The sequence below is a fragment of the Macrotis lagotis genome, chromosome 1, assembly GCF_037893015.1.
Source record: "Macrotis lagotis isolate mMagLag1 chromosome 1, bilby.v1.9.chrom.fasta, whole genome shotgun sequence".
In the NCBI taxonomy this organism is placed as follows: domain Eukaryota; kingdom Metazoa; phylum Chordata; class Mammalia; order Peramelemorphia; family Peramelidae; genus Macrotis; species Macrotis lagotis.
In genome coordinates this window covers 62,361,364-62,382,285 of record NC_133658.1, presented here as the reverse complement: position 1 = coordinate 62,382,285, position 20,922 = coordinate 62,361,364, and the positions used below count along the sequence as shown (strand labels likewise).

At 43.2% G+C, this 20,922-nt stretch overlaps 2 protein-coding genes and 1 pseudogene across 6 annotated transcripts in view; 2 read left to right on the top strand and 1 right to left on the bottom strand.

The window, feature by feature from the left end:
* The window catches only part of RANBP10 (RAN binding protein 10), a 138,124-nt gene extending 129,809 nt beyond the window's left edge, over positions 1–8,315 (bottom strand). For 3 of the 5 annotated variants that reach the window (XR_012471718.1, XR_012471719.1, XM_074202226.1), the window contains exons 1-2: positions 8,060–8,308; positions 4,878–4,989 (exon numbers count right to left, since the gene is read on the bottom strand). Coding sequence is in view for 3 of the 5 variants with exons in the window: in XM_074202226.1 (XP_074058327.1) it covers positions 4,878–4,989; positions 8,060–8,300 (353 nt within the window). In the remaining 2 variants the exon portion in view is untranslated. Of the gene's footprint in view, positions 1–4,877; positions 4,990–8,059 lie in introns of all 5 variants that reach the window. The other 2 variants (XM_074202231.1, XM_074202233.1) reach the window with 1 other exon arrangement.
* The window catches only part of TSNAXIP1 (translin associated factor X interacting protein 1), a 35,356-nt gene continuing 22,582 nt past the window's right edge, over positions 8,149–20,922 (top strand). Inside the window, exon 1 of the mRNA XM_074202185.1 lies at positions 8,149–9,047. Within this exon, the coding sequence (XP_074058286.1) occupies positions 8,995–9,047 (53 nt within the window). The 5' untranslated portion in view covers positions 8,149–8,994. The remainder of the gene's footprint in view (positions 9,048–20,922) is intronic.
* On the top strand, positions 9,074–16,379 carry LOC141499565 (glycerol-3-phosphate acyltransferase 3 pseudogene; annotated as a pseudogene).

Sequence of the window (20,922 nt, the reverse complement as noted above, 5' to 3'; positions counted from 1 at the left end):
GTGGTACAAGAACTGGGAGAAAAAGAACAAAGAAAAGCGGGGAGAGTAGGAAGGGAAGGGATAAGAAAAGGAAGACTGTGGGGAGGGAAGGAAAACTGAGAAATGAAAAGATGACCCACATTTGCCTCCATGTATACCCTTACACACATATAAGCATATACTTATACATGTGTACACACATGTGCACACACACCTATGGTGCTGACACACTCAGAGGAGACTATCCCCAGCCAATTCAGTCCAGACCTTCTCTCTGCAAGTCACCAGATCTTTGTCAGGTTCCACAGAGCAGGGAGGTGATTTTTAGCCACAAATCCATGATAATAAAACTCCATTACAACAAAGTTACTCAATGGGTTTTTAGTTGGACTTTAAACAGAAAAATCTGGAGGCTGCAATTCTTCCTGTGTAGACACACGGGGTGATCTAGTCTTATGTTTTCTTATTTCCTTACATATATACGTGTGTGTGTGTATGTGTGTGTGTGTGTGTGTGTATTTGGAAAAGCCCCTGGAGAGTGAAAATCTCAGCACACTGGCCCATGGCAAGACAGAGGCCCAGAGAAGCCTCCAATTAAAAAATTACAGCCATAGTTGATGGAATTCTGCACTCTGGAGGGAGGTACCCAGTGTGTGTTATGAGGTTAGAAAGGCAAGGCTGAACTCAATGTTGGCACCCCCCGCCCCAGCAAGCCCTATGCTGTAAGGGAGAAGGGACATGAGTCCAACTCAGGGGCCTTCAATCTAGACCAAAGTAATATCAGAAGAGAGGCCAAACAGCATTCTAGGACTCATCAGTCTCCTTACTCTAAGCCCCCAAAAACAAACCATTTACTTCATATATGAAACAGAAAGGGCAGTTTCAATTCAACCCTTCCATTGGTTTTCAGGTTAAAAAAAAAATTCCATAAACTGTACTGAACAGCAGGAAGAAACTTAAATCACAGCAACTCTACTAAGTTGAAGATGCTAGAGAGCTACAAAGAAAGACCTCTGAAAACCATTATTTAAACTAAACTATTGTTTTATGCAGTCTGAATTCACCAAGTTGATCTTGAAGTACAATTAGAAATTTTAAATTCACTTTCTTCTAGCATGGGAGAGATTCTTGGTTGTTGGAGACAAAACAACATGGTGACCTAGACTGAGGATGTTCAGAAATACTTGAGAACTCAAGTAATTTTCAATGCACTCACCTCCGACAGGGCTCCCTACCATTCTAGCCATACCTCAGCATCTTAACCACCAGTACTCAAATGCCCCAAACTTCAAATTAACTAGGGAACACTAGGCCTCTGGGCAGAACTAAAGGGGCTTGGTTAACGCAAGAATAGGTTGCCCTCTGTTCCTCAAAAATTTCACGGCTTTCCTGCTTACACGACCCCTTTGACAATGCTCTGCTGCCTGGGTAAAATTAAGTCATGGATCTCTAGCCACGGAACCTGGAGTCAGCATCAGTAGGAAGGCAATTGCATTCAGAGGGCCTATACCAGGAACTCTAAGACTCAAACAACATTGAGAGAAGAGATGAGTTCATAAGCCCATGGGTGGGAGAAGAAGGGGGCAGGCCACCACGCACGTGGGCCTGGCCACACATGATGCATCAGGAGGCTATAGTCTGGGTGAGGTTACAATCTATTTTGAGAGTAATATTATAGTATCTGTTTGCCAGCCCCACCCTCCGTGTGTCATCCCAGAGGACTGTGGACTCCAGCAGGGTTGCCTGCTGCCATCCCCAGGACATAGCTCATCTCAGAGGAAACTCCATTTTGGTGCCTCTGGGATTTCTAACCAGATGAACCTGAACATCAATTCCAAGTACTCTGCCATCTTTCTCCAGACACCACTAAAAGAAAGCTGATCTTTTCTTGTCAGATGGTCTGCTTGGACTCCATGAATCAGCATCTCAAGGCAATGGCCTCAACACCAACAGAATTCTCTAAACTGTATGCTAAGCTAAGATTTCCAATTACTACACATACCTATGACTATATTTCCTAACAAGCAGATCACTAATGAAGAATTAGTCACACAACCAAAGATCCAGTACCTTCTTCAGAACCTGCCCTTTGCCACCAAAAGATACTTGGAAACAAATTTAGCATACTTCCTCTGTAATCCCAACACTGAAATACAGAAATCCTTTTGTGAACATTATATTTATTTATAAGCATACCGTGCAAAATGACAACTCTCAAATATGCAAACCAAAAGTTACCATCCCAATGGGACTAGAAGTTAAGACCAATGTCCAGCTCTGACACAGTGCTGACAGAAAAACCACATTCCTTTAAACATTTAAACATTTTCCTCTAAATCTTCTTTAAGAGTTTACTAACAAGAACATGAAAATACTTTGCTATATCAAAAAATAAAAATAAAACAAAAAGGCAACAACAAACTGGTCACCACCCTCCCCACCCAATTCTTTTTTTTTAAGGTTTTTGCAAGGTAAACGGGGTTAAGTGGCTTGCCCAAGGCCACACAACTAGGTAATTATTAAGTGTCTGAGACTGAATTTGAACCCAGGTACTCCTGACTCCAGGGCCGGTGCTTTATTCACTGCACCACCTAGCCACCCCTTCCACCCAATTCTTGATGAAGAAAACTAAAGGAGGTACAATATGTTTGATGACTGTGATATCTGTTGAGTTAAAGCAGTTTTGACAAAGTTCTAGGCATCTCTAAACATGGTTGGAGGAAAAGGATAAGCATATGACTGGACTAGAAGTGAGCCAGTAGGAGTGGGAAGGATGCTTATGATGCAAATCAACATAAGACAGCATCTAGCCTAGGAATTATGGAATTCCCATCCTATTTCACTGAGTGTCCTTAGGTAAAGCACCACAGCTCTTTGTAAACATTTCTCTGAATAGTAATAGCTCACATCTCTTCCTCTACAGTCACCCTGTGAGCTGGGTATTACAAGTATTACCATCACCACTTGACAGATGAGGAAACTTTGAGGTTCGAAAAAAAAACAGGGTCACTTGTAAAAGACTAGACAGTAACTAATCGCTAGAACTGGGATTTGAACCTGAATCTCCTGACTCCTGATCCAGCCTTCTTTCCACAAGAACATGATGCCCAATTCATAAGAAATCTAAGAAGCCTAGCTTCTACCTGGGTTCATCAAATTCTAGTGAGAACAAAGGTTAGCCAACCTGGGCACTACTGGTCAAGCTCCCTCCAGTAAAGCATTCAGCAGAGTTCTCTCTGGGAAGACAATCCCTAGGAGAGTTGCAAACATTGAAGAAGCTGCCCCAAGAGCTCAGAGATGTGAGCTCAGATCATTAGCAAGGGGCGACCTATTTCCCACAACAAGCCTAAGGCTGATTTGCTTTCATGTTCTTTCACAACCAAAACACCTGCTCTGTCTCCAGTCATTAGAGAAAAATAGTTGCTGCAGATGGGGTTGGGAGCAGGGAGGAAATAAAAAGAAAATTATTTCTCCCCAGTAACTGCTTTGATAGTTCCTGTGTATTTAGTTTTGGATCACCCTGTATTAGTGTGCCTCACTCTGGCTTCCTTTAACTAGGCTCCTCTGCAGCTGGTTGGACAGGTATTCAAGGTTCTCCACTCTAGGTGCAGCCAGGGCAACACTTTTGCTCATTGTTTCCCTAGAGACAAGAAGTCAAAGATGCATAGTCATGTTGGAAGGCACCTCAGAAGTCATTCAGAGATGACATCTCACAACAACTGGTCATCCAATCACTTCTTGTGGGGAGCTTGCCACCTCCTCTTCAGCTCATTCCACTTTTAAACAAGTCTAATTATTACGTTAACCTGAACCAAACTGTATCCCTCCACCACCTCCACCCACCACTCCAAAGTCCAGCCTCTGGCACCAAAGAAAAAAAAGCTTAATCCCTTCCTCTCCACCTGACATTTCTGTCTAAAGAAAGATGTTACTTTGTCCTTATAAATCTAAGTTTTCTCTTACTGCCTTTTTGAATGCTAAGATCATGACATCAGGGAAGTGATGCCATGACAAGCCTATGAATTGGACTGGAATGAGAGGGTGCTCACTTTCTTCTCCAGAGCCATCTGGATCCAGTGGCCAGATATGAATCAGGATGACTGGAGATGGCCCTGGATTCAAGGCAATCAGGGTTAAGTAACTTTACCAAAGTCACACAACTATTAAGTATCAAGCATCTGAGGCTGGATTCAAACTCCTGTCCTCCTGACTCCAAGGCCAGTGCTCTATCCACTGCACCACCTAGGTGTGTGACCTTGGTCACCTCCAGTCGTCCTGATTTATATCTGGTCGCTGGACTCAGATGGCTCTGGAGGAGAAAGTGAGGCTGGTGATTTAACACAGCTACCCCTCACTTTAATCCAATTCATGTACTTGTCATGGAATCACCTCCCTGATGTCAAGGAGAAACATTAATTATGAATGCAACCAAAATCCATTTTCTCCCTCCTCCCTTGAAACCTGCAGGTGATTATAAGCTCTAAGAAATAAACTTAAATGTGGTAAGAACTCTAATGGCAGGGGAGAAGAGTATGAATATTTCCAATGTGACAGCTGGGAAAGTCCAATACAAAAATGTGAGACAGTTCTGTAAACTTCCCATGCAGAAAAATGAGCAGCAGACAATTCCCTTGTGGTTCCATACTTCTTACATCATGCCTAGCAAAGACCTCTTTCAGCTGGGTTTGCTGGATGAGACAATGGTACTAACTGGAAAACCCACAACCATCTGGGCCAAGGGCAGCTGCTAAGGGCCTCCTTTTCCAGTGTCCCTTATTAGCTCACTGCCTGTTGGCTCCTTAGCTAGGGCTCACATACATCAACTGGGTGACTTCGAGTCTGATAAGGAAAACTCAGTTTTGAGGTCACAGGGTAGAACAGTGAGAGAGGTGACTTACCCATCTCGACCTTTACTGACAATCTTCACTTCAAAGTAATAAATGCCACAGGCAGCAGGTATGGGGTGAGTGGCACGAACTGAAGCAGCATCTTTATGATTTTTACCATGACCTGGAATAAAGAGACAGGGAAGCTTCAGGAAAAGGAAAAGCTATCAGCAACCTCCCTCCTTATTGCCGTAGAGTCCAAACAAGGACTTATCACAACTAATTCTCACACAGCAGAAAGAGGCATTCAGTGACAAATTCAATCAGTTAAAAAGTATGACCCTACAATGAAACTATGGAAATGACCTACAGAACAGGCTATAACTTCAGGTTGGACTTATCTCACCTCTGGCAGGGCTTGGAAAGAGACAAAAACAACACTGACTAAGAAACTCTGGCAGCAATACAGATGTAAACTAGGTAGCAAGTGTTCTCTAATAAAAGGTTGTGTGTATATGACTTCTAAAGATAAGGAGGTGAAGTTTGTCAGGCTTCTCAGGAAATTGTGGCAGCCACCCTCAGGGCACTGGGACATGGGGATGGGAAAGAAATGAGATCCTGTTCTATTTACTTGCATGTTTCTACTTAAAAACTTTTGAAAAGGAAGGTTTCCTGAAAAGGTCTAGCAGGAAGATGTGCCAACAGGCCTCTGGGGAGGTCACCACCAATAGGCAGACATCAGGAATACTAGAAAATGGCAAATGCTTTAGCAGAGTCTGAAGTACAGGAAGCTAAGAAGACTGGGCTGCAAGGGGCCCCAGGGCCCAGTGCATTATGTAAGGAGCCCACAGAAGCCAGGGGATATCTGCTGAAAATCCTGAAGATTTCAGTAGGCTCCCTAGAAAAGAGATGGGGGGATTCCCAAACTGAACTGTGCTGAATTTAGAGAAGCCAGAAAGGTGAGGAAATAGAGTGGAGCTAAAAGGCAGAGATTCCAGTTTTAGCTCATCTCACTGAGACTCCTTGGGCCTCAGTTTCTCCCTCCCCACTATAAAAAAGGAAAGGTTAGGACTAGATGATTTCTAACCTTAAGCCCAATCATCTATGGCCTGGGTCTATTCATGATTAATTAAGGGTGAGGGGCAAAGCTATGGGGTAGAAGACACTTATACACACACACACACACACACACACACACACACATATATATTTATGATTAAATCAAGGTGAGGAACAAAGCTATGGGATAGGACATACATGCTTACAGATATATATTTGTTACATACAGGTGAGGGACAAAGCTACAGGGTAGGACACACACACACAAACACACACACACACACCTATTTATGATTAAATACAGATGAGGGATGAAGTTAAGAGGTAGGATACAACACACACTCACATATTTATGATAAAATACAGGTGAGGTCCTATAGGGTCGGACACAACTACACACACACATATACAGGTGAGATCTTATAGGGTAGGACACAACTACACACACACATACAGGTGAGGTCCTCTAGGGTCCGACACAACTACACACACATACAGATGGTAAGATATGATACAGGTGAGGTCCTATGAGGCAGGACACAACTACACACACACACATACACATGTAAGATGAGATACAGGTGAGGTCCTCTAGAGCAGGACACAACTACACATACACATACAGGTGTAAGATATGATACAGGTGAGATCCTATGAGGTAGGACACAACTACACACACACACACATACACATGTAAGATGAGATACAGGTGAGATCCTATGAGGTAGGACACAACTACACACACATACAGATGTAAGATGAGGTACAGGAGAGGTCCTATGAGGCAGGACACAACTACACACACACATACAGATTAAGATGACATACAGGTGAGGTCCTCTAGGATCCGACACAACTACACACACACATACAGGTGAGGTCCTATGAGGCAGGGCACAACTACACACACACATACAGGTGAGGTCCTATGAGGCAGGGCACAACTACACACACACATACAGGTGAGGTCCTATGAGGCAGGGCACAACTACACACACACATACAGATGTAAGATATGATACAGATGAGGTCCAATGAGGCAGGGCACAACTACACACACACATACAGGTGAGGTCCTGTGGGACAGGGCACAACTACATGCACACATACAGGTGAGGTCCTATGAGGCAGGACACAACTACACACACATACAGATTTAAGATATGATACAGGCGAGGTCCTATGACACAGGACACAACTACACGCACACATACAGGCGGGGTCCTATGGGGCAGAACACAACTACACGCACACATATAGGCGAGGTCCTGTGGGGCAGGGCACAGCTACACGCACATATACAGGTGAGGTCCTGTGGGGCAGGACACAACTACAAGCACACATACAGGCGAGGTCCTGTGGGGGAGGGCACAAGTACAAGCACACATACAGGTGAGGTCCTGTGGGGCAGGACACAACTACATGCACACATACAGATGTAAGATATGACACAGGCGAGGTCCTGTGGAGCAGGGCACAGCTACACGCACACACACAGGCGAGGTCCTGTGGAGCAGGGCACAGCTACACGCACACGTACAGGCGAGGTCCTGTGGAGCAGGGCACAGCTACACACACACACACAGGCGAGGTCCTGTGGGGCAGGACACAGCTACACACACACACACACAGGCGAGGTCCTGTGGAGCAGGGCACAGCTACACACACACACACAGGCGAGGTCCTGTGGAGCAGGGCACAGCTACACACACACACACAGGCGAGATCCTGTGGAGCAGGGCACAGCTACACACACACACACAGGCGAGGTCCTGTGGGGCAGGACACGCTCACCCACACACTCGTGTCTGGATTGCTCGGGGGGCGGGGGGCAGAGCTAGGAGCTGGGACACTTGGCCACGCAGGAAGGGCAAGGCCCTCGGGGATCCCGGCCAGGCCCGCGAGGGAGGGGCGGGAATGGGGCGGGGGCGGGCGGCGCTGCCCCCTCCCCAGACACCAGCCGCGGCTCGGGCGGCCGCGGGGGCCGTGTGACCTTGGGCCGGTCCCGGTCCCTCGCCCTCTCCCGGGCTCAGGCTCCTCACCTGTGCCAGGGGAGGGGGAGGGGCGGCGCGCTAGGCGCCCTCCCAGCTCTCTCGATCCCACGAGCCCGTCCGAGGCGGGCCCGGCCCCGCGCCCCCCGGCCCCGCGCGGCCCCCCGGCCCCGCGCGGCCCCCCGCGCCCCCCGGCCCCGGCACCTTTGTAGTGGACGCGGAGGTTGCTCTGGGAGAGGCCGATGTAGTTGTACTTGTCCTTGGGGCTCCAGGAGCGGGGCAGCGGCGTCTCGTGCTGGTTGACGGCCGGGTAGAGGCGCTGCAGGCGCCGGGTCAGCTCCTGCTCGCCGGGGGTGGGCAGCCCGCCGCCGCCCCCGCCGCCCCCGCCGCAAGACTCGCCAGCCGGGGGGTTCCCAGCTCCCGGATCCGCCGCCGCCGCAGCCATCTTGGAGGGAGCCGCTATTGTGTCACGGAGAGGCGGGGGTAGACGAGCACCAGATCCGCCGCGGCGGCCAATGAGCCGCGCGCTCGCGGAGCCTGCAGGGAAACCGAGTTCGGCTTCCGCGTCCGACGCGCGTCTGCCTGTCAGAACGACTACATGTCCCACAATGCCAGGAGTCCAAGGGGCGGTCCAACTTCTCTCCAAGGGGCGGACCGGCAGAGCTTGCTGGGAGTGGTAGTCCGCCTCTCTTCAGGTGGAGCCTAGTCAAGCGGAGACTTTCGGAGGTTAAAAACTACAATTCCCTATAGGAAAGCGGCTGCGGCTTTGGCTTCTCAGCCTTCGCCACACCCCCGAAGCTACAGTCATTTCTGTTGCCTGGGAGCATGTTAACCGATTTGTCTTTGCTTTCTACCCTTCGTGTGGCTGAGAGTGTCCCAGGGAAGTCTCCCCCAAGCGGACGCGAGCTTATCCCGGCGATAGCATGTTTCTTCTCCGATACAAGGAGCCGGGGCCGCCCCTAGAGGGGGCCAGAACCCTGATCTCCGCGGCTCAGGCAGTCTCTCGGCCACCCCTGGCCTTAGGGGTCTTCCCGAGGCGACGTTTCCAGGGCGACAGACTGTAAACAAATCCCAGCCGGGCCTCCGGGAGGCCGCCGAGGTGGGCTCCGGGCGAACAGTTGGTGCCGCATCCCGGGACCATGGCCCTGCCCCGGCCGAGAGGCGACACGTCCTTCTCCCTGGCATCTTCGAGGTATGGCTTGGGCAGAAGCTTGACCCCGCTTCCCTCCTCCTTCCGGGCCGGCGCCGGTCGGGGCTGGGGGGAGGCCCGAGGAGAGCCTCGCGGGATCCTCCTTGTCCGCCGGGGGGCCCCGGCTCTCAGAGGAGGACACCGAGGCCCCCTGATTGAATGGACTCAATGACCCAGCGAACCCGGACCAACCATGCCATCCTGCGGTGGCTTCCAAAGTGGAGTCGGGGGGCCTGAGTTCAAACCCGGCCTCAGACACTTAACTACCTTGGGCAAGTCACTTCACTCCACTGCCCTGCAAAAAAAAAATCTAATTGCACCTTCCCTTCCTTTTCCATCCGGGGACTCTCCCATCCTTTGATACCAGGCTCCTAATTTTAGCATTTTCACTGCGTGTCCCCCATCCCTGAGCCTCTATCCCTCCTCATCTCCACCTCCTGCCTTTCTTCAAGGTTCAGAGCCCTGCTATCTGCAAAAAAGCCTCTAGTATCTTCCCTCTGAGACTATCCATTTTCCTTGTACAGAGTTGCCGGCATATTGTCCTCCCCCTTTAGACCCAAGATTATTTATTTTCCTTGTACAGAGTTGCTGGCATATTGCCTCCCCCTTTAGATTGCGAACTTCTTAATAATAGCATAAAATAATGATAGCAGAAAGAGAACCGATGAACTCTTGAGTGCAGATTGAAGGCGGTTTATTTTATTTATTTTTCTTGCCTTTTTTTGCAACACAGCTAAACATGGAAATTAGTGTTGCATGACTCCATATGCAGAAGTGATAGATATTTCTTGCCTTCTCAGTGTGTGGGGGAGGACTGGAGGAAGGGAGAGAATTTAGAACTCATTTAAAAAAAACATTAAAAAATAAGTAAATAAAGCAAAGAGATGAACATTTAAAAATAAATCATAATAAGGGGCCGCTGGGTGGCACAGTGGATAGAGCACCGGCCCTGGAGTCAGGAGTACCTGAGTTCAAATCCAGCCTCAGACACTTAATAATTACCTAGCTAAAAAAATAAAAAAATAATTACCTAGCTGTGTGGCCTTGGGCAAGCCACATAACCCCATTTGCCTTGCAAAAAACTAAAAATAATAATAATAATAATATAAATAAATCATAATAGCTAGCATTTCAATATCACCTACTGTGTGTCAGATACAATTATAACTCCCATTTCACAGTTGAGGAAACTGAGGTATTAAATAATTTAAGCAAGGTCAATATAAGGGGACAGATTTGAACTCTGATCTTCCTGACTTGAGACCCACCCCTTTACCTACTGGGCCACCTGGCTGCCTCCTTGCCAACAAGGACTGTTGTGCCTTTCTTGTAACCTAGTGGTTAGCATATCAGCCTAACCCATATTATGCACTGAAAAATGCTTGTTGTTGAATTGACTCCAGACTTGCCCAGGATCACACAAGCAGAAAGTGGCCTAGATCAAGACTTGAATTTGTTGGGGGGGGGGGCAGTCCTGAGTCCAAGTACACATCCCATCCACTACTGACCACCCCTATTGGCTTGGAGTCACAGAATAGCTCCCATTTCCACAGTGTCTTAAGGTTTACAAAGGGCTTCCTCTCAACAACATTGTAAAGTCTTTATAATCCCTACCAGTATTATACTTCCTCATATTTCAAGGTAACACAACTAGGACTTTGGAAGGTGAAACAATTAATGGGGGGAGGGCAGAGGGACACCAAGGTTGTCTGACTCCAGATCCAAGTCTTTCCACTATACTATCCTGTTTTTCTATTAAGATTTAAAGCTGGAGGACAGCTAGGTGGCACAGTGGATAAAGCACTGGCCCTGGAGTCAGGAGTACCTGGGTTCAAATCTGGCCTCAGACACTTCATAATTACCTAGCTGTGTGGCTTTGGGTAAGCCACTTAACCCCATTTGCCTTGCAAAAACCTAAAAAAAAAATAGATTTAAAGCTGGAAGAGACTTTGGAGATTGATTTGAACCCCTCATTTTACAGAGGAGAAAAATCAAGATTCAGAGTAGGGTAGCTATTTGCTCCAAGCTGCACAGATGGCAGAACTAAGCATAAACCTCTAGACTTAAAAACAGAGAAGGAAATTGGGTCCCGGAGAGAAGGAGGATTTGCACCAGATCACCTAAATATGGAAGTGCAGTCCTTTTGAGGGGCGATATTCACCAATAATAAGCAACTACTGCTTGTATAGCAAATGGCATAACAGGGTTTAAAACTGGAGGGGACCTCAAGTAGCAATTCAGTCAAAATGCTCCATTTTACAAAGGAGAGACTTGCCCAGAAGTAACAGCCAGGTTTTCTGATCCTGAATCTTTTATCCTCCTTACTTCTTTGCGCACTCTATCATACCTCCCAAAGTTCCAATTTCTCCTCCATCACTACTCATATCTGTGTTCTTGGGGCAGATCTCTTCCTTTCCCTGGGTTTCAGTTTTCTCCTCTATAAAATTAGGCAGTTGGGCTAGATGACCACCCAAGGGCATTCCCAGTTCTAAAATCCAACCAAACCTTTCTTAGATGTTCACAAACTGTACAAACTCTATGAGGGTAATAATTGCTTCCAGGCTTCTAGGACCCCAAGAAGGGGTAAGAACAGTTGAGATGTCCACTGGACTAAGCCACTACATTCAGTAAACAAAGGCAACTTTGGGTAAGATAAAACGTAAGGGATGTGTAGTCTGAGGGCCTACATTTCAAAAAAAACTAACCTTCCTATCAGCTATTGGCAAAGAGGGAGGAGTATTTTTATAGCTGTTGAATAAAGAGGTCTTGGAAGGTAGAAGTTGATGATGAAGATGAGGACCTGAATCAGCTTCTTCACATTTTTTTTCACCAGTTCCATAAATAATGAAATACATTGGGCATAGAAAGGCCCTAATAAATGGTGATTGTCTTGATAAATACTGATCTCACTCCCCTGTGCCAAAATTCAAGAAAACCTGATATCAAATCTGGCCCCAGTTACTTTCTACCTATGTGACCCTTGGTCAAGTCACTTAACCTTTGTTTCCTTAACTGTAAAATTCTAGCAGTTAAATCCCAGGGTTGTCCTGAGGATCAAATGGAATCTTTGTAAAGTGTTTGGCCACATTGTAAATGCTGCAGAAATGCTATCTTTTATTAAGGAGCTCACTGTCTAATTAGGAAGACAATATGCCAACCACTTTGTACAAAGAAGAGAAATACTAGATCATTTGGACAGAATCCAGTGTACCCAGGTTCAGCTATTGGCTCTGATAATACTATTTTGAACTTGGGCAAGTAAAAAATGAGAGGCCGGCATGAGTAAATTTCTAAGACCCCATCTCAAAATGTACCCTCTCTGCTCCCTGTGATCCATGGGATTGCTTATCAAACAAGACAAAACAAAACAAAACCTGGTCCCAAATATTTGTTTTGACACTGACTGAATTGCCCTTTTTTTTGTTTGGAAATGTGAAATACTGAGAAGCAGTATCACACCCATTCTCATGGTAGCCCTCTTTCAATGAAATTCCAAGTGCTTTAGGAAGTCACCAACTGTTAACAGGAAAGAAACAGTTGTATTCTGTGCCCTAAGGCAAAGTCAGTTCAGCATAATACCCCACTCTCTGTAAACCATTGGGAATAAAATGGACTCTTAAGAAAGAATACCCTTCCATTGGGGAAGAGGAAGAGATGTTGAGAGGCAGGAACAAACTACAATTACTTCAACAAATCTGGCTCCAATGGAGACAGTCCTAAGACACTGGCCAGCAAACACCAGCTACCCATGTTGGCTGGCATTCCATTAGCATTTGGTGGACCACTGAAGATAGGAGAACAGCACCACCTAGAGGACATCTACTCTCATCGGACGCTGAAAGTATAGCCCTTGTTCGACTGTCAGGGTACCATTGAGAGTCACTTGGCTCCTCAAAATTTTTTTTTTAATTTATAATTTATTTTTAATATACTTTTCTTTATAAATTTTGACTTTGAAATTCTCTTCCTCCTTACACTTATTTCCCATCCCAATGAGAAGGCAAACAAAATATCAATTAATTATACATGTAAAATCATGGAAAAGATCTCCATATCAGCCATAATCACAAAAAAGTCAAAAATGATAAAATAAAATTATACTTCAATTTGCTTTCAGAATTCGACAGTTTTTCTCTCTGGATAGCATTTTTTCATAAGTCATCTGGAATTGTCTTGGATCATTGTATTGATCAAAGAAGCCAAGTCTTTGACAGTTGCCCATCATTACTGTTACTGTGCACAATGATCTCCCAGTTCTTCTCACTTGACTTTGCATCATTTCACATAAGTCTTCTCATGTTTTTCTGAAACCATCCCTCTCATCATTTCTTGTAACACAAAAGTACTCCATCATAATGATATTCCATAAGTTGATTGGCCATTTCACAATTGTTGAACCATCCCTCAACTTACAGTCCAATTCTTTGCCATCAGACAAAGGGTTACCGTAATTATTTTTGTACAGATAGATGCTTTCCCCTTTTAAAAAAAATCTCCGCCGGGTCTCGGGCAGGGAGGGCAGGGCCACGGGAGCCGCGGGTGCGCTCGCCCGGCCAGCCCGAGGCATGGAGGGCACCGCGCTGGCTGTGCAGGTCCTGGGCACCTGGCTGGCGCTGGTGCTGAGCCTCATCCTACTGCCCTTGGCCGCTGGGCATCTCCGAGGTGTACCTGCAGCTCCTGGTGAAGACCCTGGAGTGGGCCACATTAAGAATTCAGAAAGAAGCTCCAAAGGAATCAGCACTTAAAACCTCAGCTTCTGGTGGTATCACTGAGAGAGATGAATCACCTATGGAGAAAGGGATGGCTGGACATCGAGGGAAGGACTTTGAGCTGTCTGATGTGTTTTGGGATTTGAAGCCATCGTAGAAGATGAAGTGACCCAGAGATTCTCCTCAGAGGAGTTAGTGTCCTGATATCTTCTCACAAGAACCAATATTAACTTCCAATATATCAGCCTCCGATTAACCTTGGCATGGGTACTGGGTGTTATAGTTTATTACTGTTTCCTCCTTCCTCTTCGCATTACTTTGGCTTTCTTTGGGATTAGTTTGCTAGTTATAGGAACTACTAGCAGCTCCCAAATAGCAGTATAAAGAACTAGTTGAGTGAACTGGTCCGTCTGACTTGCTGCAGGATCTGTGTCAGAGCTCTTTCTGGTACCATTCATTACCATAACAAGCAATACCGACTGCAGAAAGGAGGCATTTGTGTTGCCAACCATACTTCCCCAATAGATGTTCTGATCTTGACAACTGATGGATGCTATGCCATGGTTGGTCAGGTTCATGGTGGATTGATGGCAGTCATTCAGAGGGCCATGGTTAAGGCTTGTCCACATGGTTTTTTTGAACGTTCAGAAATGAAGGACCGACATCTGGTGACTAAAAGACTAAGAGAGCACATTGCTGATAAGAAATTGCCCATTTTAATCTTTCTTGAAGGAACCTGTATAAACAACACCTCAGTTATGATGTTTAAAAAGGGAAGTTTTGAAATAGGAGGAACTATATATCCAGTTGCAATAAAGTATAACCCTCAGTTTGGTGATGCCTTTTGGAACAGTAGTAAATACAGCACAGTGAACTACTTGCTTGGAATGATGACCAGCTGGGCCATAGTCTGTGATGTGTGGTACCTGTCCCCAATGACCAGAGAGGTAAATGAAGATGCAGTTCAATTTGCAAATAGGGTTAAGTCTGCAATTGCTGTGCAAGGAGGACTGACTGAGCTTCCCTGGGATGGAGGTCTGAAGAGAGCCAAGGTCAAAGACACTTTCAAGGAAGAGCAGCAGAAGAACTATAGCAAGATGATAGTTGGAAATGGGTCTATAAACACAGAATCCGATTGAGTACAAAAATGAAAGCAGCCACTTTTCTGTGTCAGCAGCAGAATACAGAAATGGATTTTTTCATTATAACCTCATTCCATTGAATCATATGATAATTTACTGGAATGAAATAGATTCCACCATTTTAAAAATGGTATTCCCTTGAATAATTAATATTGGACTGAAATGCTTACATAGTAAATCTTGAAAAGGATACTTTCTAAGGTTCCTAGGAGCTCCTTGTTTATAATAATTCCAGAAGGATAGCCAGAATTCACTTCTGATTAACTTTGCTATTTTTCCCTATTCCTGTCATCCCCAGAAAACAAAAACAAACAATTCCTCTGTATCCTGGCAAACTTGACTTTTATTACTGCAGATCTGAAGTTGGGGTGTTTGAGGGTTTCAGGAAACAAAGATTTGGCTGTATGATGCCATGAAAATACATATTTTGGGTTAGAAGTAGAAACATTAGTTGTCGACCTTCATACATCAAATGTACCCAACATGGAAAAGTGAATTAAATCTGAGTGCATATTGAAATAAAACACCTTCCCATGAATCTCCTAGCATTTTTTCATGCCCATAGCTCTAGTATTCTCAGCCCTTATTTTGTCTGCCACTAGTTTGATACGTAGTTTGTTTTCATAGACAAACCTTCACACACTAGAATCAGGAAAATGAAGTCACATTGCATATCTTTAATAGATGCATGAATGTGGAAACATGTGGCACTCACTATACCACTGGGGTGGGTATCTTTTTCCTGCCCTTATAAGTTTAAAAAACATGTAAAATAACTGAAAAACTGAGCCTTAAAAAAAAGAGTAAAAGGGAAAATAAATATTTCCCAACTCACACAGCATAAGCAATGTTTGTTAGCAACATGATGCAATTCTTAAACAAAATGAAAAGTATTATCTATTATTTTCTGATGTAAAGAATGTTAAAACTATCTTATTGTAAACACAACAAAAATAAATTCTATATTTCTAAAAAAAAAAATCTCTTTTGGATAAAGACCTAGTTAATGATATTGCCAGGTCAAAAGATAAGCAGTTTTACAGACTTTGGGCCATAGTTCTAAATTGTTCTCCAGAATGGTTAGGACAATTCACAATTCCACTAACAATGCATTACTTTGTCTACTTTTCCACATCCCCCCTCCAGCTTTTATCATTTTCCTTTTCTGTTATCATTAACTAAGGTATATGGTAGTACCTCAGAGTTGTTTTAATTTTCATTTCCTTAGTCAATGATTTAGAGAGGCATCTAGGTAGAGCAGTAAATAGAGCAGGGGTCCTGGAATCAGAAGGACCTGAGTTCAAATCCTGCCTCAGACCCTTAATACTTACTTAGTTATGTGACCTTGGGTAAGTCACTTAAACCCATTACCTTGCAAAAACCAAAAAAAAAAAAGATGATTATATGATTATAAGTAGCTTTGAATTCTTCTGAAAGCTGCCTATTTACAGCAGTTGGGAAATGCCTTTTTTTTAAAAAAAACTTGTTTCATTTTCATATATTTTTGAGAAATGAGGCATTTATCAGATCAACTTGCTGTAAAACTTTTTTAAATTACTACATTGTTTAAGGTACCTTTTAACAAAACATTTTCCCTGATTATCTTTTTAAATTAGATCTATTTTTGTTTTTGCTTTTCTGAAATCATGATTGCTATTCCTACGATATTTTTTACTATAGCTGAAGCATGATAGATTCTGCTCCAGTTCTTTATATTAACTCTCTATATGTCTTTGTTTCAAATGTACCTCTTGTAAACAGCACATTGTTAGGTATTTTTCCCTAATCCATTCTTTTGGGGCAGCTAGGTGGCACAGTGGATAGAGCACCGGCCCTGGAGTCAGGAGTACCTAATCCATTCTGCTATCTGCTTCTACTTTGTGGGTGATCTTATCCCATTCTTATTCTCAGTTATGAATATTGAATGTGTATTTCCTTCCATCCTATTTTCACCTGTTTTCATCTTGTCCCTCCTCAAAAGCCTCTCAAAAAAAAAAGATTATCTGCACCATATCCCATTCCCATATCATTATTTATATTAAACTTGATTTCATTAAAAAAAGTATCTCTAAATCCCTTCTTTATTTTTAGTACCTTCCCCAACCCCAGCCTACATCTCTAGCCCACTCAGAATTCCTTCTTTAAACCAATTCTGATGAGAGTGAGGTTATTGCCTTCCACTCCCCCCCCATTTCCCTCTACACTCTAAATGCTCTTCTTTGTAAACCCAAGCATCATCCATCATCCATCCTCCCCATTTTCTCTTCCACTACAAATGTTCTTCCTTGAAAGTTTCTTTTATATTAAACTGAAGTAAAAAAAAATCAGGGATAGCAATCCTGATCTTAGATAAAGCAAAAGCAAAAATTGATCTCACTAAAAGGGATAAGGAAGGAAACTATATCTTCTTTTTTTATTAAAGATTTTATTAATTTGAATTTTATAATTTTTCCCCCAATCTTACTTCTCTACATCCACCCCCCCCACAGGTAACGAAGCTATATCATTATTAAATATGTATGCACCTATTGGTATAGCATACAAATTCCTAGAGGAAAAGCTGAGTGAATTACATGGAGACATAGACAGCAAAACTTTAATAATGGAAGACCTCAACCTCCCTCTGTCAGAACTAGATAAATCTAACCACAAAATAAACAAGAAGGAAGTTAAGGTGAATGAAATTTCAGAAAACTTATACATGATAGACCTCTGGAGAAAACCTGAATGGGGATAGAAAAGAAAATACCTTTTTCTCTGCTGTACATGGCACCTATATCAAAACTGACTGTGTACTAGGGCATAAACACTTTATAATCAAATGTAGAAAGGCAGAAATAATAAATGCATACTTCTTAGATCATGATGCAATAAAAATTACATGTAATAAAGGATCATGGAAAGAAAGTTTCTTTTATATGAGAAAAATTTCCCCAGTTTACCTTTTTTTCCATATCCCAATGCATCTCTTTCATTCCTTCATTTTTTAAAAATTGTCCCATTGTAATTGACTCATACATAAACCCTATGTCTATGTAGGGCTCCTTCTAACTGCTCTACTAATGACAAGGTTCTTAGGAATTACATGTATCATCTTTCCATTTGGAAACTTTTGTTTACCTTTTTATGCCTCTTGAGTCTTGTGGTTAAATGTCAGCTTTTCTATTAAGTACTGGTCTTTTCATCGAGTATATAAAAACCAAAGCATTTGGGTGAAGTCAGAAGGACCTGAGTTCAAATCCATCCTCAGACACTTAATAATTACTTAACCAGTGTGACCTTGGACAAGTCACTTAGCCCCATTGCCTTGCCAAAAAAAAAAGTGTATAAAAGTCCTCTTTCATTAACTGTCTACTTTTTTCACCTGAAGAATTATACTACATTTTGCTGGGCAGGTAATTTTTTTTATTATCATCCTAGCTATTTTGCCCTCTAGAATATTATATTTCAAGCCTTCTGGTCCTTTAACTTGGAATCACTAAATCTTGTTTTGAAATATTTCTTCTTAACTCCTTGACCTGGGAGCTCTGGAATTTGACTATAAAATACCTGGGAGTTTTTGTTTGGTTATCTAATCACAGGAGGTGATTAGAGAATTTTTTTTTTCAATTTCTACTTTACTCCCTGGATCTAAGATATCAAGGCAGTTTTCCTATCTTAATCTCTTGAAATATGCTTTCTAGGATCTTTTCTTTTTTCATCATACCTTTCAGGTAGTCCTATAATTCTTAAATTGTCTTTACTAGATCTGTTTTTTCCAGGTCAGGTAATTTTCTGAGAGTTCACATTTTCTTCTATTTCTTTTTCATTTTTTTGACTTTGTTTTGTTTCTTGATGTCTCATAGTGTCATTCTAATTGTTAAGGAATTTTTTAAGTGAATTTTTGTACCTCCCTTTCCTCTTGGTCTATTCTATTTTTTAAGTAGTTCTTTTCTTCAATGAATTTTTGTGCCTCTTTTACCAAGTTGTTAATTCTCTTTTCATAATTTTCATGCATCACATTCATTTCGTTTCCCATTTTTTCCTTCTACCACTTTTATCTCTTTAACTCTTCCTGAAATTCTTGCTAGTCTTGGATCCAATTAGCATTTTTCCTTGATACTTTGCTTATAGTCATCTTCTCATTGTTGTCTTATTCTGAGTTTAAGTCTTGATCTTCTTTTCCATTGTAATAGATTTTGATGGCCAAGTTCTTTCTTTGGGCCGGTGCTTTATCCACTACGCCACCTAGCCGCCCCCTTTCTTTGTTGTTTGCTTATTTTTCCATCCTATTTCTTGCCTTTGAACTTTATGTTAAAATTGGGTTCTGCTCACTTGTGGGTGGGAAGACACTGTTTCATGCTAGTGTTTTCAGAGCTAGTTCTGGGGATCTGCAAGTTTTTGGTACTTCCAGGGTGATGTGATCTGGGCAGAGAAGTTATCACTGCTGTCCTGGTTTGCTTTCTGATCTTTACCCAGAAGGGGCCTCTGCTTCCTTCCAGCCACAAATGGCTGGTGCTCTTCTAGGCCTTGGAACTGTGGCCAGGAACTGACCACAGAGACCTCTTCTCTTTCCTGGAACTGCAACAAAAACCTGCACATGCACATTATGCTAGCAAATAATTGGCCAGTTGTTTGACTTCCCTTACTGTCTTTAGGGTAAAAGCTCCCAAAGCTGTTGCTGCTGCCATTGCTGCTGTCATTGCTACCATCATAGCCTCCAAAGCCCACTGTTGATGTTCCTGCCGAACTCTGGACCAGGTCCCACTCCAGAGTCAGAAATCTCTTTTTCCAATGTCTCAGGATGTCTTAGCCTTTAAAAATGACTCATTCTGGAATACTGTTGTCTGGTAAAAAATCATGAGCAGGTGGATTTCAGAAAAAATAAACTGATGCTGAGTAAAGTAAGCAAAACAAGAAGAACACTGTACACAGTTATAGCAGTACTGTGTGGTGATCAGTTGTGATGGACTTAACTCCTCTCAACAATTCAATGATGAAAGACAATTCTCAGGTACTTGTGATGGAAAATGCCATCCACATTCAAAGAAAGAACTATGAAGTCTGAATGCAGATCAAAACGGACTATTCTCACTTTTAAAAAATTTGTTTTATGCTTTTTTCTTTCTCATGATTTTTTACTCTTTTATTCCAATTCTTCTTTTACAGTATAACTAATATTGAAATATGTTAAACATGATGGTACATTACATTGATGACCTATGTCAGATTATTCACTTTCTTGGGAAGGAGGAAGGGAAAGGAGGTAGAAAAAATGTGGAAATTATAATCTTACCAAAAAAATTTACATGTAATTCAAAAAAAATAGAACAGCTTGAAGGGGCTGGGAGAGAACTCTGCTGCACCTGTGTGAGTGTGGAGTGAGGAGCACCAGCCTCAGAACCTGCAGTGAGAATTGGGAGGAAGCAGCCTGTACCCCCAGAGATGGTAAGGGAAGTCTGCAGAGATTTCTCTGCTCTCCCTGGGGTAGAACTCTGCTGTTTGCCTACACTCACATATTTCAGTTTGGGCTTCCATACTAAGATAGCTGGATCCTGCCTTATAGCCCCAGGGCAGAGGGCAATGCTGTGGTCATCTACATATCAAAGCACTGGCTAGAGAGCATAAGACCTTGGAGGAATAAAGGTCCCAGTGGGGTGTCCCAAAAAAACCAACCCCAAAGCCTTGGAAGTACTGTAAATTGGTCTTGGGCTGAGGAAATGAGTTAAACAACAGGAAAAGAAGGATCTAACCATAGAGAATTACTTTAGTCCCATGGAAGATCAAAACATATATTCAGAAGACAAAAATCGAAGCTTTTGTATCCAAAACCTCCAGGAGAAATAGAAAATGGTCTCAGACTATGGATGAGCTCAAAAAAGACTGAAAAGCAATTAAGGGAGATGGAGGAAAAATTGGGAGGAGAAATGAGAACAATGCAGAAAATCAAGAAAACCAAATCAAAAGCTTGGTGAAAGATACACAAAAAAAATACTGAAGAAAATAATATGTTAAAAACCAATTTAGGCCTAATGGAAAAAGCAAAAC